Raw genomic sequence first — 16,298 nt, forward strand, 5'->3', positions numbered from 1 at the left:
GATAAGCTCATCAATATATGCTCAGACAGTCAGGCAGCACTTGGGGCGCTTATGAGCCCAAAGGTATCGTCGAGACTCGTCTGGGAATGCCTAGGTGAACTGGAAGCTCTGGCTCGACGGAACAGATTTAAATTATTCTGGGTGCCGGGCCACAGCGGCATCCAGGGCAACGAAAAAGCCGATGAGCTAGCTAGGCAAGGATCATCGGCATCTTATCTTGGTCCAGAGCCAGTACTGGGAATACCCAAATGTATGGCCCATAGTGCACTAAAACTCTGGATCAGGGAAAAGTAGAATGTCCACTGGAGAAACAGACAGGGGCACAGGCACAGCAAGGCTTTTATCCAAGGACCTAGCTCCAAAACCGCAAAAGAACTGCTTAGCAGGAATAAATTGCGGATTACAACAGGCCTCTTGACAGGACATATGGCTGTCAAGTGTTACCTGAACAAGCTCAATCTGTATCAAGAAAGTCTTTGCTGCAGACTCTGCGATAAAGATTCTGAAACAGCGGAGCACATAATATGTCATTGCGAGGCTCTGGATCGCAAGCGACACTTTTTATTTGGGAAAGCTAGGCTAGAACCGGAGGAACTATGCTCCCATCCTATCAAGGACCTGCATAAGTTAGTGCAGGGCACAGGGATAGGAGAATGGGTGCAGATATAGAAAGGGGACAAACACAATAGGCCTCACAGGTGTTTCCGGCAGAGGACGGGCCCTTATTGTGAAAAAAAAACTATGTCGTAATGTGTCCCATTTATTTTTAATAATTGCTTCTTTTAGTTTGTAGACGATTTCTAATACTTTTATTTCTTGCAATGATAAAGCATAAAGTTCGAAAAACTATTGTATCTTGCTAAATAAGATTGTCTCATAGTATTGTAACGTTTTTTAAACAACTACCACTGCGAATGGCAGCTTTTCATCGGAGAGCAGTCGTGGATAAGGTATTTCACTGGAAAGAAAACTAATTAATAACAATAAACAAAAAAATAGATATTGGGCGCCAGGCATGTACAGAGAAAGAAAACACAGTTGTACATTACTTAAAACTAATGACTATATTTATTCATGATGTTCTTAGATGGTACATGACATTGTAGAGTTCTAAAGTGGTGGTAAGAGTCGTACTAAATATTAATGAAAACAACTACGATAAAATACAAGACATGTAAAGTTTAAGAGAATATATGAAATGTAGCATTGCTTTAATTAATTTTATATATTCCATATGATGCTAAATCGAAGATGTTGCAACCTGTATATTCTAGAATCTATGTTTGGTTATTCCTCTGTTAAAATAGTGCGATAATAATATCTATAAAAGTAATACCATTACAAGATGTAATGCAATGAAACCTAAGATCTAAATTATATTTAATATTAATTTTTAAATTAAAATAAAATATAAAAAATATAAATTATATAAAAAATTAAATATTAAATCGACATGAATGTTCTTAACAACTAACCACTAAACATAGTCTGTACGATATTATTTAAGATGTACGTTATTGTTTAAGACTGTAAATGTTTTAAATGTTAAATGTAAAACTATAACTTAAATCTACAATTAGCTGTTCTTTATGTAATCTTACTTTAAACAGTAACAGCGTGAGGTGGTCTCGCATCTCTGTACTCAGCCATCCAACACAACCAAAGGGGCTAGAATGAGGGCACCATGAATTGGCACAGCCGTAACTAACTAGCTTATAGCTGGGAACGAAGCAGCATGGGACTCAAGCTACATCCACACTGTGGCACTTATATGTAAGAAAAAATCATTCTTACTGGGGACACTCGTCCACAGGACATCCGTACATAAGATAATGTCCGTACATAAGACACTACCCGTACCTTGGACACAGTCCGTACCTTCTACACAGTCCGTACCTTGGCCACAGTCCGTACCTTGGACACAGTCCGTACCTTGGACACTAAAAATATGAAACTCTTGTTTAAAACCAAACAAGGTCTAATAAACAAAATAAACCTACCTCGAAATACTTCCGAGGGCTCAATAAATAATAAACAACATGTCCTTTCTTCCATGTGACATTCTGGAGGACAAAAGAAAAGGGACGGCAACGTACCAGCAAAACACAAATACAAGTTGGGACATCCGTAACTCTACCCTAAAAATATTCAATAATAATATCGAATTTATAAAAGGTAATAACTCATCTTTACCTGTAGCCTCGAAATAGCAGCTGATTCAAATTATACAGCAAGACTTAAATAATCACCATTTCCAAAAGCTGGGATACAACAGAGCGTCAAAACAAAGTGAGGTTAAGCACGAAGAGAGTTGACAGAAGCGATGTTGACAGCGCCTCCTCAGAGCGATAACAGGGTTGTGTCGAACGATAACAGGGTTGGCGACTAGGGAACGTAAAAATTACGCGTCAAATAAACTATCCGGCCTGAACGAGAGGGAATCCGGTGATGATAGGCCCAGACATCATATATTATATATAAAAAAGACATGTAACGAACTAAAAACGTTAGAGTATTTGTATAGGTATGTTGAATATTTCGTATTATGAAGTTAAAGTTAATTTAAAATTACGAGTATTTTTTAACACAGTTATAATTAATTTATAATTTTGTGATTATCACGTTTTTTACTTAAAAAAAACTTAAAAACAACTACATAATATACGAGTGTATGAGTCGCATTTCTTAAATAAAATGTATTTATTTACTGTTGCATAATGTTTAGACTATTAATTGTGATTAAAGTCGAAATTTGGAACTTACGGTGTTATAACAGCAAAATAAAATTACTATTTCACCTCAATACACCAAAATACTTGTTTCTTGCTTAATAAGATTGTCTCATAGTGTTTTTATAGGCATGTTAAATATTTCGTATTGTCAAGTTAAAATTAATTTCAAATTATGAGTATCTTTTAATGCAGTTGTAATTAATTTATAATTTTGTGATTATCACGTTTGTTACTTAAAAAACCTTAAAAAAAACTGCATAATATACGAGTGTATGAGTCGCATTTCTTAAATAAAATGTATTTATTTACTGTTGCATAATGTTTAAACTATTAATTGTGATTAAAGTTGAGATTTAGTAAAATTACTAATTAACCGCAATACACACTACTTTTTAACACTGTACGCGCGTCTCGCTAACCATGTTAGCATTATCAGCAGTTGATTAAAACTAGACTTTTGATCACCTGCTGATTGAGTATTTTTATTTTGCTATTAATTCTACATAAAACTAGTTATACAGTTCACTAGTTGTATACAATAATATTGATATTTTTAATTATGAATGGAACAACATTACCATATTACGTTTTCAAATTAAATTTATTTTACGAGGCCCCATTTTCATTTTATCTAATTATATTAGAATCGATTCAGTTTCCTCAAAACATAGTTATTGGGTAAACTATATCGTAACTTGTCGCATTTACTTTTAATAATTACTTTTTTTCGTTTGTAGACGATTTCTAATACTTTTATTTTTTACAATGATAAAGAATAATGTTTGAAAATCTATTGTTTCTTGCTAAATAAGATTGTCTTATAGTATTTGTATAGGCATAGGCATGTTGAATATTTCGTATTGTGAAGTTAAAATTAACTCAAATTACGAGTATCTTTCCAAAAAATCCTCTCTGGGTATTTCGCCACTGCAAGAAAATCTACAAAATAAAATAGTTATTTTTTTGTAAACACTTCTGCGTAAACACTATGTTTACAGTTATACAAATTTGCCTAACGAACAAAAAAATGCTTAACGTTTCGGAAAGCTTATCTCTTTCCGTCGTCAGAAGCAAAAAAACAAAGAATAAAGAAAAAAAAAATATTTAAAATATTTAAATTCAACTTTTCGAGAACACTTTAGTTTTTTAAAACAGACACGTCTACAAAAACCGTTGACGTTCTGTTAAAATAATTAATAATTTTAATAATTAATAATTTTAACAGAATTCAACCATTCGAGAACCCTTTAGTTTTTTAAAACAGACACGTCTACAAAAACCGTTGACGTTCTATTAAAATAATTAATAATTTTAATAATTAATAATTTTAACAGAATTCAACCATTCGAGAACACTTTAGTTTTTTAAAACAGATACGTCTACAAAAACCGTTGACGTTCTGTTAAAGTAATTAATAATTTTAACAGTATTTTTTTTGCTTCCGACGACCGAAAGAGATAAACTTTCCAAAACGTTAAGCATTTTTTAGTTCATTAGACAAATTTGTATAACTGTAAACATAACTTCTGACAAGTAGTTTCCGTTTGGGACTAACGCAGAAGTGTTTACAAAAAATAACTATTTTATTTTCTAGATTTTCTTGCAGTGGCGAAATACCCATAGAGGATTTTTTGGAGAGATGAATCCGCCACATAGGTATAGACATTTTTCACCAGTATCTTTTAAGACAGTTGTAATTAATTTATAATATTGTGATTATCACGTTTGTTACTTAAACAAACCTTAAAAACAACTACATAATATACGAGTGTATGAGTCGCATTTCTTAAATAAAATGTATTTATTTACTGTTGCATAATGTTTAAACTATTAATTGTGACTAAAGTTGAGATTTGGAACTTTTGGTGTTACAACGGCAAAATAAAATTACTAATTTACCGCAATACACATTACTTTTTAACACAATACGCGCGTCTCGCTAACCATCTTAGCATTATCAGCAGTTGATTAAAACTAGACTTTTGATTGAAAACAACAACTTCTTCCCATATCGTATACCTGCATAAGAAAGGTGCAATTTCTTAAAGAAAGTAATTTTCCAAAGATAGATTTTGTTAGTAAGTGCGTACATTTCGTGAGTGCTTAAGAAAATGGGAAGACAATGGCCGCGTTTTTTAATATAGAGCAAACCGTTTGCGTTTTGCTTATTCAGTGCTGGATCTTTCTGGTGAATTCTCATGAATCCCGACCATATAGTAAATAACAGTTTAGACAAAGAAAGAAGAGTTTAATTAAACAAGCAAAAGAAATCGTCGTTTCCATGGCGACCGCTGAATAAAACATGTTGACTGTTCACCCAATAGTTTGCAAGCGCTTGCGTCATGCGGGCGTCTGGTCAACGCGGCCATTAGTTTTCTGTTTTGTGGACAGATAAGGCAGGATTTGCATGTTAAAAATATATTAAATAATAAATTAATAGTATTAAATGCTATTTCAATATCAGAGGTAAGATTTTTTTTATTTATTGTGTGGGATAACAGTGCTACTGGAAAACACCATTAAATAAAAAGCGCGCCTTTACAATACCCTTTGGGTGGCCAGATTCCAAATTTCCAGTTAAAAAATATATCTTAAAAACGTGGCGACATCGATAGTAGATTAAAATTATAAGAACAAATTATAGAAAAAAATCCGGTAGCTCTCATTTTTTTTTCAAAAAAACATTTTTTTTTTAATTTTCAAAAACATGTTGACTGTTCACCCAATAGTTTGCAAGCGCTTGCGTCATGCGGGCGTCTGCTCAATGCGGTCATTAGTTTTCTGTTTTGTGGACAGATAAGGCAGGATTTGCATGTTAAAAATATATTAAATAATAAATTAATAGTATTAAATGCTATTTCAATATCAGAGGTAAGATTTTTTTTATTTATTGTGTGGGATAACAGTGCTACTGGAAAACACCATTAAATAAAAAGCGCGCCTTTACAATACCCTTTGGGTGGCCAGATTCCAAATTTCCAGTTAAAAAATATATCTTAAAAACGTGGCGACATCGATAGTAGATTAAAATTATAAGAACAAATTATAGAAAAAAATCCGGTAGCTCTCATTTTTTTTTCAAAAAAACATTTTTTTTTAATTTTCAAACTTAAATAACTCGGTTATTTTGGACTTGTCTGGAAAACAGCAAAGAGAAAATTGCACGCAGGCCGCTATCTCGCGATGCGGGACTTAATATCTTACCGCTACTTTACGACAAGTCGTGTTTATATACTCTGCGCTGTGCTCGACATATTGTGGAAATACCCAAGCTCACCTGATGATGGGGTAGGGCCCCGAAACCGGTAGTGAGAGCAGGTTGATCCACATTATGTCGAACACAGCGTGGAATTAATTTCTATATTAGCAGTTCAAGGCAAGAAACTCTTATATAATTTTATTATATACCTAAAAACTGCAAGAAATTTATTTTCCATTATATAATTTGAGCTAGCCGAAAAAAGCCTTTATTTACTATCGATAGTTGTGCCTCGGTGGTACGAAAGTACTACCATTGCACGCAGGCTGCTATCTCGCGATGTGGGACTTAATATCTTACCGCTACTTTACGACAAGTCGTGTTTATATACTCTGCGCTGTGCTCGACATATTGTGGAAATACCCAAGCTCACCTCATGATGGGGTAGGGCCCCGAAACCGGTAGTGAGAGCAGGTTGATCCACATTATGTCGAACACAGCGTGGAATTAATTTCTATATTAGCAGTTCAAGGCAAGAAACTCTTATATAATTTTATTATATAAATATATGAACATTGTTTTAACTGTATTATTATTTGTAAACCTCAAAATGCTAATGGAACTCTAAAAATAGATATACGTATCTACTAATATAGGTATTTAATATTCCAATGTTCTTTGTGGTGTCTACTTCGATCACATGGATTAAAATTAATAACCATGTATTAGACCTAACAGTGCATATTATTGACAAAACTCAACGCTATAAACCAAATATTAGTTAATTTATATTTATATGAGGCAGAAATATCAATCGCGGACGCGATATTTATAACATGGTTTGGTATATTATTTTTGCAAAGTTAATACGTTTCTGATAAATATAAATAAACATTCAATTTCAAGCGTTGCTTTAATAGGAGCAGTAAACTTGTATGTGTCAGAAATCTAAATAAATAAAAAAACTTGGGTTAGTTACACTCTTTATAACTTAAGAACGGCTAGATGCTTACGTTGAAACGAGTTATGCTTATGTTGATTACCTTCGATGCCAAAAATGCCTTCAACTCGGCTAACAGGGAAAATATAATCAATGAACTTACATATCATTGGAAATAGTATATTGTGCAACAAGTGCGAAAAGTTGTCGATTGCCCACGAGAGCGAAGCGAGTGCGCTCATTCGCTCGAATGGTTACTATTTTTTTATACTATTTATTATTACGTTGCTTTTTAATATGTGTCTTTTGTTATATTTCATCATGTAAATAAAAGAGACTTATTAAAAAGCAAAAAAATACTTTTGGAACACCCCATAGAAGAATACAAAAGATGACATTAAAAACTTCAAATTTTTAATTCGAATTTTAGAGTAGAAAATGAAGGAATTTTAACGTTGCTTCTTCATAATGGCGTTTAATAATTTGTTTACATGATAAAATATAACAAAAGAGACATATTAAAAAGCAACGTAATAAAATAAACAAAAAAAAATAAAAAATATTTATATGTCAACCTCACTTCTTTAATATTGACACTTCGAGACTGTCTTTTTTGCTTGTCAATTTGCGTATGCCAATGAAAATTTGGGTGCGAGAAGTTTACTTGTGGCACTCAAATTGACATTAAAATTTGCTCAAAACATAGATAAATGCAACAAGTTTAGATTGGAAAGCCCGTACAAATTTTAGATCGCGAAATTATTTTGGGTCGCGACCGTTATACGCGATCTGGCGCTGCTATAGCGGTCGCTAAGAACAACGGCAAACAAAAACAGAAATAATTTTCTCTTGTCAAAGTCAGAATCTTCAAAAATCATAATAATCTTTCAAAATCTAAACCGCTCTCATTAATCATTAAAGAAATCCCGAAAAGTGTTTATAGCGTCCATTTTCAAAGTAATTATTGCTATCTTGTGAGTTTAATTCAAGTTTTATTTACTCCAACCGGTGATAATTGTGAAAAAGTGGCATTAAAAACTTAAAAAGCTGTGCTGTGAACTGTGAACTGCAAAAACCATCGTGGATCGTGGCATAACGTCGGTTTCCCATGTTTCATAGGTATTTCATACATGCGTCCTTATATAAAATAAAGTTTCTTGTATGCAACACACTGTATTTTATTTATAAAATTAAACGAAAATAATAATAAATTTGAATAAACAATATTTGGCGATATAATTCCGGAAAAAGCCGAACCGCTCCGAAATTTTCAAAAGTTTTGGGTCGCGACCGTTGCAAGAATAGCGCCAAATAGTGTTTACATTGTCCTTATGGGCATTTTCCAATCTAAACTTGTTTCATTTATCTATGGCTCAAAACTAGTGTGGTGATTGTGAAGTGGGCAATTAGCGTCTTTTCGACTCCAAAAGAATGCGAAAAGATACTACTTTCCTCACATGAGTAATAAAAATAAGTTTATATTTAGTGGAAAATATAAAAGCTTATCTAAGCGAAAGATGCGGGATTGTAGAAGATGCAGAAGTTAAAGTATCTAAAGGTGTACCTCAGGGATCTATATTGGGTCCTTTACTATGGAACGTACTGTATGATGGACTCCTTTGTGTGGAATACCCAGCAGAAGTAGAAGTCATAGTATATGCAGATGATGTTGCGCTGATGGTTAGAAAAGTAAAGTAAAGATTTCAGTTAACGTCTCCTTTTTGCTGCCAGGGCTAATCTGGACGGGGCCTACTTTGTTTACGTGGAATCCGAACTGCTGTCCTCGGCCATATCATGGTCAATGGCCTACCGACTTGGCAAGTGTTTGAATAGACTCTCACTCACGAGATATCTGATCTCATCCGGCCTCGAACTGGCGTGAATGAGCAGTGTGTGTGAATAGTTTTGACACTTTTGCCTTTTTTTGGAGAACAGCACGATACAGAGTTTTGAACCGGTCACCCGTCCATCCACTATGGGAACACTATTCTAATGGGAACCGGTGTTTTGACGTAGCTGGGCCGCTGAAGTTGCCGCTGATGGTAAGAGTTAAATGTACCGAAGACCTCGTTAGAACTGCGGAAAGAGCATAGGAGCAGGTGTACTCATGGATGGAGGAGGTAGGACTAGAAATAGCGTCGCACAAAACGGAGCCTTTTTGGTTGGTAACCGAAAATCACCATTGTACCAAAGAAAACAAAATATTTGGTGATTGCTTTTCAAGCGGGGCGGAGGCTTTTCTGACCATGTCCGACATAATTTTGAAAGCAGAAAAGCAGGACACCATTTTATTCAGAATTATGCCAAACTGGTCTACGTTGGGTCAAACGAAATGCCGAGTGCTAGTTGGTGTACAGGGTGGCGCCTCTCATACGCCGCGGAAGCTCCAAGGAGAACGGGTTTATATCGAAATGAAATTTTGGCAGCATATGTATGTAGGTTAACTGAAAGCATTTTATAAAAATATATAGAAATATACAGGGAGTCCCCAAAAAAATGTTACACATCAAAGTTGTGTTTTTTCTAATGGAACACCCTATATATTAATTGATTTTCGGATTCTAGGAAAAAAATAAAAGTGAGTTTTATTAAAGAACCATATATATAAAATCTGAGGATTTTGACATATTTCACACTTTGTGAAAATGAAGAGTAAATTTTAAATTTCGACAACAGCTACCTAAATTTTAGTTGACCTTGTATAGCTTTATATTTAATTATAGTAACCATTGTATGTTAAACCAAATTGAAATTTGACTCGAAAAGTTATACAGGGTGAGACAAAATTAATATGGAACATTAGTCACTTTTGAAAGCAAGTTACTCCTTTTTTTAAATGGAATACCCAGTATATTATTCCGGTGTTCAATGGGGAATTTATATATCTTTAAAATAATATTGAGCCTATCCCTCTGACAAAGATTTTCCTAGATATTTTAATTTTTATGATTTTGCGTCAGTAGATTTGAAAAATCTAGATGGCTGTGATATACCTGTTGTTAATTTAACAAAAAAATAATGATTGTAGAGTAAAATACTCAACGATAATAAAAATATACAAGTTTAAAACATATTTTAATTATTACAGGATTAAAACTAGATATAAACGTATAATTATGTGACAAAAGCTACATGAAAGCAAATGCTCAAAATGCTTTATTTCCTGTTAACTGCATAAAATGATTGTCTTTTCAAAAGAATCTTTTCATTTTAAAAGGCATATGTGGAGTTCTACCTCGAAAAGCAGCTACAATAATTTCTCCCATGGTGTCGACAATAATTGGTCGAGTTTTTTAAACACTGTCTTTAACATATCCCCATAAAAAAAAATCCAGACTAGATAAAATCAGGAGCATTTAACTATTCTATGAATTGATGAATGCACACTGCACACACCAACTAATATAATCAAATCAATTCTCTCTGATGTAGGATAAGTTTGCATTTTCAGCAAATTTCTGAGATTTTTTTTTGTGTGTGTTTTATCTGACACAAAATGATAACCAGTTGTTAAAGTTGGACTAATTAAACAGCTATGTTGAAGTAACATGAGACATATCACAGCCACCTAGATTCTATCAAATAATAAAGATCTAACCAGATCAAATCATGTAAATGAAAAAAATATCTAGGAAAATATTTGTTCGAAGGGTATTCGAAGGGCGACCGGGTTCGAAGGGCAACCTTAATAGTATCTTGAAGAGACATGAATTCTCCATTGAATATCGCAATAATATACTGGGTGTTCCATTTAAAATAAAAGAGTAACGTACTTTTGAAGGTGACCAATGTTCAATATTAATTTTGTCTCACCCTGTATAACTTTTTGGATCATGTTTTAACTTGATTTAAAGTACAATGGTTAATTAACCTACATATGCTCACAAAATTTCATTTCAATACAAACTGTCGTTCTCCTCGTCACCCTATACAAGCATTACGGACATTACATACAATTCTGTACGGATCCGAAATTTGGGGAGAAACATGCAAAATTCAGAGACATAGAAAGCAACTTCTTGCAGATCTTGGGTTATAGAATGTAGAATGAGTGGGAGGGGGGTTAATCACTGGCGACCTTACAGATCTATTGTGTCCCCCTTTTCTGAGTTAGAACTCATCATACAGTCCCAGGGCTTTGACAAAAGCCAGTATCTGGGACAGTTCTATACAGGGTAATTCTCCATCTCCAATATCAGCTGTACCATGATCAAGAGTTATAACACGTGCTATTTCACATTGTAAGAATAATACTTACCCCGTAGGTGAAGGGCATGAACTTCCATCCGAACTAGATCCCGATTCGATGCTGGGAACGACCTTGAGCGAATCCATCTTGCTAATACTCGATCTGCCAGCCGGGCTTCTGTCCAAATCGCTGCTCAATGAAATTTTGACAGTAGGTACGTCGGGCTCGATTTGTCGCGTTTTGTCTTCGAAAACTTGCTCAGTGTGCTGTACCTTTAATAAAAAAAAACACTAATTAAATATACAGGGTGTTTCAAAACAAATGCGAAAAACTTCAGGGGGTGATTCCTTGTTCAAAATAAAGGGTAGTTTGCTTCATAAACGTTGGGTCAAAAGTCAACCATTAGGGAGATATCGCGGTACAAAGATGGCGGAAAAATAATGTTCTTATTTTTTATCTTGAAAACGAAAAGAGATAGACTAATGAAATTTTATGGAAGCATTACTGTTATGAAAACATACTTTCTGGTAATTTTTTCACTTTTTTAAAATGATTGGAAGGGGTTGAAATAAACTACCCCTATCATTCTTGTTAACGAAATTTAAAGAAAAATTTTATCAAACACATGCAAAAAAATTAATTTGGATAGATTAGTTTGTTTAGAAACTTTTTTATCTCTAGTATTTTTTTTATAAAACTCACCGATTTGAAATTAAAAAATAAACTGTAAAGCATTACATGTCAGGACTAAAAATATTTTTAGATTAAGAATCTAGTGATAATACTGATAATAATAATAATCTAGATAATAACGTATTGCAGTAGGGTAATGTCAAATAAAACATTATTAGAAACATCCTAAAAAGTGACAGCGGCCGACTAGATTTTTTCCTAAAAAAATTACAGCTGCCCACTAGATTCTTTATCTAAAAATGTTTTTTGTCCTGACATGTAATGCTTTACATTTTATTTTTTAATTTCAAATCGGTGAGTTATATCAAAAAAACACAAGAGATAAAAAAGTTTCTAAATAAACTAATCTATCAAAATTAATTTTCTTTGCATGTGTTTGATAAGATTTTTCTTTAAATTTCATTAACAAGAATGATAGGGGTAGTTTATTTCAACCCCTTCCACTCATTTTAAAAAAGTGAAAAAATTACCAGAAAGTGTGTTTTCATAACAGTAATGCTTCCGTAAAATTTCATTAGTCTATCTCTTTTCGTTTTCAAGATAAAAAATAAAAACATTATTTTTCCGCCATCTTTGTACCGCGATATCTCCCTAATGGTTGACTTTTGACCCAACATTTATAAAGCAAACTACCCTTTATTTTAAACAAGGAATCACCCCCTAAAGTTTTTCGCATTTGTTTTGAAACACCCTGTATATATTTCCACGATATTATAATACAGGGTGGTCCGAACTGTATTCCAGAAACTTCGGCAGTATATTCTGCAGATAAAAATAAGTAAAAAAGTTCGTATGATTGTATGTCATAAACTGCTTAGTTTCGGAGATTTCTCAAAAGTATCACTCCTTGAAAAAAGTAGCTGTAAGAGCGTTGAAGTCATGATTATCAAATCCTGCTTAAAATAGGCTCTGCCACGTATGCAGGATGCAAGAAAACCGCCTACCGATATGTCTTCTTTACGGTGAACTTGTAGAGGGTAAGAGGAAACCGGGTGGACAACTCAAAAGATACAAGGATATTTTCCATGAAAACTTAAAGGGGAGAAACATGCAGAATCAGTGAGAGGAAGCAGCGCACAATAGAACGCAATGGAGAAGAATTGTAAACTCAGTTAACAACGACAACCAAAAAGTAAAGAGGCAACACAATGATGAGATTTTTGAATGTCCGGATTGCGGAAGACAGATAACTTCACGTATCGGGCTTTTCAGTCACAGAAAATCTAATGAAAGAAATCTCTATCTTCTGATGCGTGTCAAATACTCGTCAGCGAGTAATGGCAATAAGTAAGTAAGTAAGCAAGTTACGGAGATACAGGGTGTGCGTCTGAAGTAACGTCAATATTTGGATGAAAACTGGTGTCTGAGAGTTTTTTGACATAAGAAATTTGATTTTGATGTCAATATGATTCCTGCTTGTAGGGGGCGCCATCTACATAATATTTAACTCGTTTGAAGAGTAATAACTTTTCATCCGTACTTGTATAAAACTACCGAGTAAGGAAATATACATTTACGACGTTTTTTACGTAAAAAAGGTTTCTTGGTAAAAATCGTTACGAGTAATGGTTCTCGAGATATTTGGAATCGAAATTATCAATATCTATCGTCAATGACATAAATTAAACATGTTGATTCAATTATTATTAGACCGAAATCATAAATTTGAAATGTTTTTGTGTCAAAAGTAAATTAAAGTTTGTGTCAAAGAAGCTTCCACACCCTGCATCACCAAAACTAAGCATTTTAGGACGTAGATTTATACGAACTTTTTTACTTATTTTTATCTGCAGAACATGCTGCCAAAGTTCCGGAATACAGTTGGAACCAACCTGTATACAGGGTACCAACTAAAAAAAGGTCTCTTGGTAAAAATGGTTACGAGTTATGTTTCTCGAGATATTTGGAATCGAAATTATCAATACCTGTCATCATGGACAAAAATTAAACATGTTGACTAAACAGCTATTAAATTAAAATCATGAATTTCAAATGTTTTTGGCCAAAAGTTCCACAAAAACCCTTTTATCATCATTTCTGCGAAAAAAATTATGGGTAATTTTAAAAAATAAAGTTCCCGAATTTATAATTTCGGAGGACGTTTTCTCGATTTTATATTGACATCAAAATGAAATTTCTCATGTCAAAAAACTCCCAGACACCAATTTTCACTAGGAATACCACTAGAGGTCAAAAAATTTCCGGATTTAATTTGACCTCGTGTGGTATTCGGTAAGAAAATTCCACACCAAATTGTGTTTGAGAATCAAATAATTAAAATGTATTTTTCGATTTTTGGTCGACTTGATTATTTAGTTACGATGACAACTAAGTGATATCCAAACCTAAAAACTATTTCAGTTTTTAGGATCATCAAGTTTCGTGATCATCATATGTATAGATTACAAGCCTGCGATAATTCTTAATTTCTACTCTTTGTAGGTAGTTGCATTAAAATGGCAACCTAGAGCGTAACATAATATATTCTTCTATTTTATATCAATTTCGAGTTACTACAAGTGGGAGAAAGTTATAATTTTAAAAAATTTAATGTGCTTTGCAGTTTCTCAGCCTGCCCTATGAGATATTATTGATTTTTACTTGTCGTAGTTACACGATAATGCACTTTTTTAATGAAACATATTACATTCTTTGATTTTTTATTTACTCTGGGCTACTACAAGTAGTAGAAAATAAAAATTTTATTAGTTCTATAGATACATACATGAACAAATTCAGTTTGCCTTGTCACCAATGGATTCTTAGCCAAACTGTTGATTTCTACTGATTGTAGTAGCTCAAAAGTGCCATTTTAGAACCTAAAATATTATATTCTTTCATTTTATAGTTACTTGGGTTTACTACCAGTGGTAGAAAATCATAATTTAAAAGGTTTTTGCATGAACAGATCTACAGCGCGTCACACTTTTGGCAGCAATTTGGACCTTTAAATTGTTGACTTCTACTCGTTGTAGTTGCACGAAAATACCATCTCAAGACACAACACAATATATTCATTCATTTTACATAAGTTTTGAGTAATTACAAGTGGTACAAAATTGCTTTTTTGCATTTTTATTAACTTTTCATAAACGCTTTATTGGTATGGAATTCATAAACAGCGCGCAGCGTCAGGAAGCGTCAATCATAAAAGGCTGTGATCATCGTATTTTAACAGTTCAAAATATCAGAAAAACTCGCGTTTTGTTGTAATAAAGAATATTGTGCAGCTTGAAAAACCAACAAAATTCTTTGTTTTAAAAATAAATCGGTTTGAAAATCATACTACATGCAAAATACGCGTGAAATTCGTGAATCATCGTTAATTAGCGATAACTTATTCACCCGCATTAATAGAGGATTGAGGCCCCTACTTGAAGAAAGAACATTTGTTTCGAACTGTTTACGAATATTTGCATCTAAACTGCTCAAAATTCAAAGTGCTAAATGGAAAAAAGGTGAATAAAATAGTGTCTAATTATTATATATATTTCATTAGACATAGACATTTAATTCAGTCCATTCCAAGTCCTACATTTTCGCCATTAAGAAGAAAGGAGGTGTTCAAAGAATATAGAAAACATCTCCGCTTTGTAATTGAAATGTATCAAAATTATCATGTAAACAAATAAAAACCAGACTCTCAAAATGATATTCTGTCATTATAAACGTCAAAAAACTTCCAGTATAATTCGCTGTTGGGTGCCCACAGGGAAAAAAATTTCACTAAAATTTATCCAATGCCATGGTGATTTGTCAAAAAAACACGTTTTGATTGGTTAAAAATTACAGGTGTGGAATTTTCATCTAAATATTGACGTTACTTCAGAAATTATTTTGAAAAAATCGAAATAAAATGAAATTTCTACACCCTGTATCTTCAAAACTAATTATTTTAGGACATTTATACATTTTATCTGCAGAATATGCCGCCAATTTTCCGGAATACAGTTCCGACCACCATGTATATTAAAAAAACCTATGAACAAAAATAAAATTTTTATTTGCACAAATGAGACTATAATTATGGATTTGATTATTCGTATTATCTAAATAAAATAGTTCCTATTGGTCTTTCTATTGATACAGTACTAAAAGCTGTAATAAAAATTGCTAACATAAACATCAGTGGCAAAATATGTCTTTTTGGGGACGACACTAGCTTCACTTGGAGCAACAAGGACATCACGGCACTTCATAGGATTATATCAAATGACTTAATCACCATTAAATCTTGGTGCGATTCGAACCTCCTGAGTCTCAACATTTCTAAAACTAAAGCTTTGTCGTATAAAAACCCGTTGCAGCCTTTTGTACTTAACAACACCACCATTGACGTCGTAAAATCTGTAAAATTTTTGGGGCTTGTTGTGGACAATTCTCTGAAATGGGACATACATATCGAAGCTTTGTCGAAAAAATTGAGCTCTGCCTGTTTAGCATTAAGGTCTGTTTCTAAGGAGCTTAACTTGTCAGTGGCTAGAACTGTCTATTATGCACTTTTTGAGTCGCACCTCAGGTATGCCCTTCCATTCTGGGGTACGT

At 33.3% G+C, this 16,298-nt stretch overlaps 1 protein-coding gene across 1 annotated transcript in view; it reads right to left on the bottom strand.

Moving 5' to 3' along the window:
• LOC115883989 (diacylglycerol kinase eta-like) overlaps positions 1-11,239 on the bottom strand; it is a 186,797-nt gene extending 175,558 nt beyond the window's left edge. The window contains exon 1 of the mRNA XM_030902415.1: positions 11,130-11,239. Within this exon, the coding sequence (XP_030758275.1) occupies positions 11,130-11,206 (77 nt within the window). The 5' untranslated portion in view covers positions 11,207-11,239. The remainder of the gene's footprint in view (positions 1-11,129) is intronic.
• Positions 11,240-16,298: the final 5,059 nt, after the last annotated feature.

Source organism: Sitophilus oryzae, unplaced genomic scaffold, assembly GCF_002938485.1.
Source record: "Sitophilus oryzae breed Bouriz unplaced genomic scaffold, Soryzae_2.0 scaffold_2008_pilon_pilon, whole genome shotgun sequence".
Lineage (NCBI taxonomy): Eukaryota > Metazoa > Arthropoda > Insecta > Coleoptera > Curculionidae > Sitophilus > Sitophilus oryzae.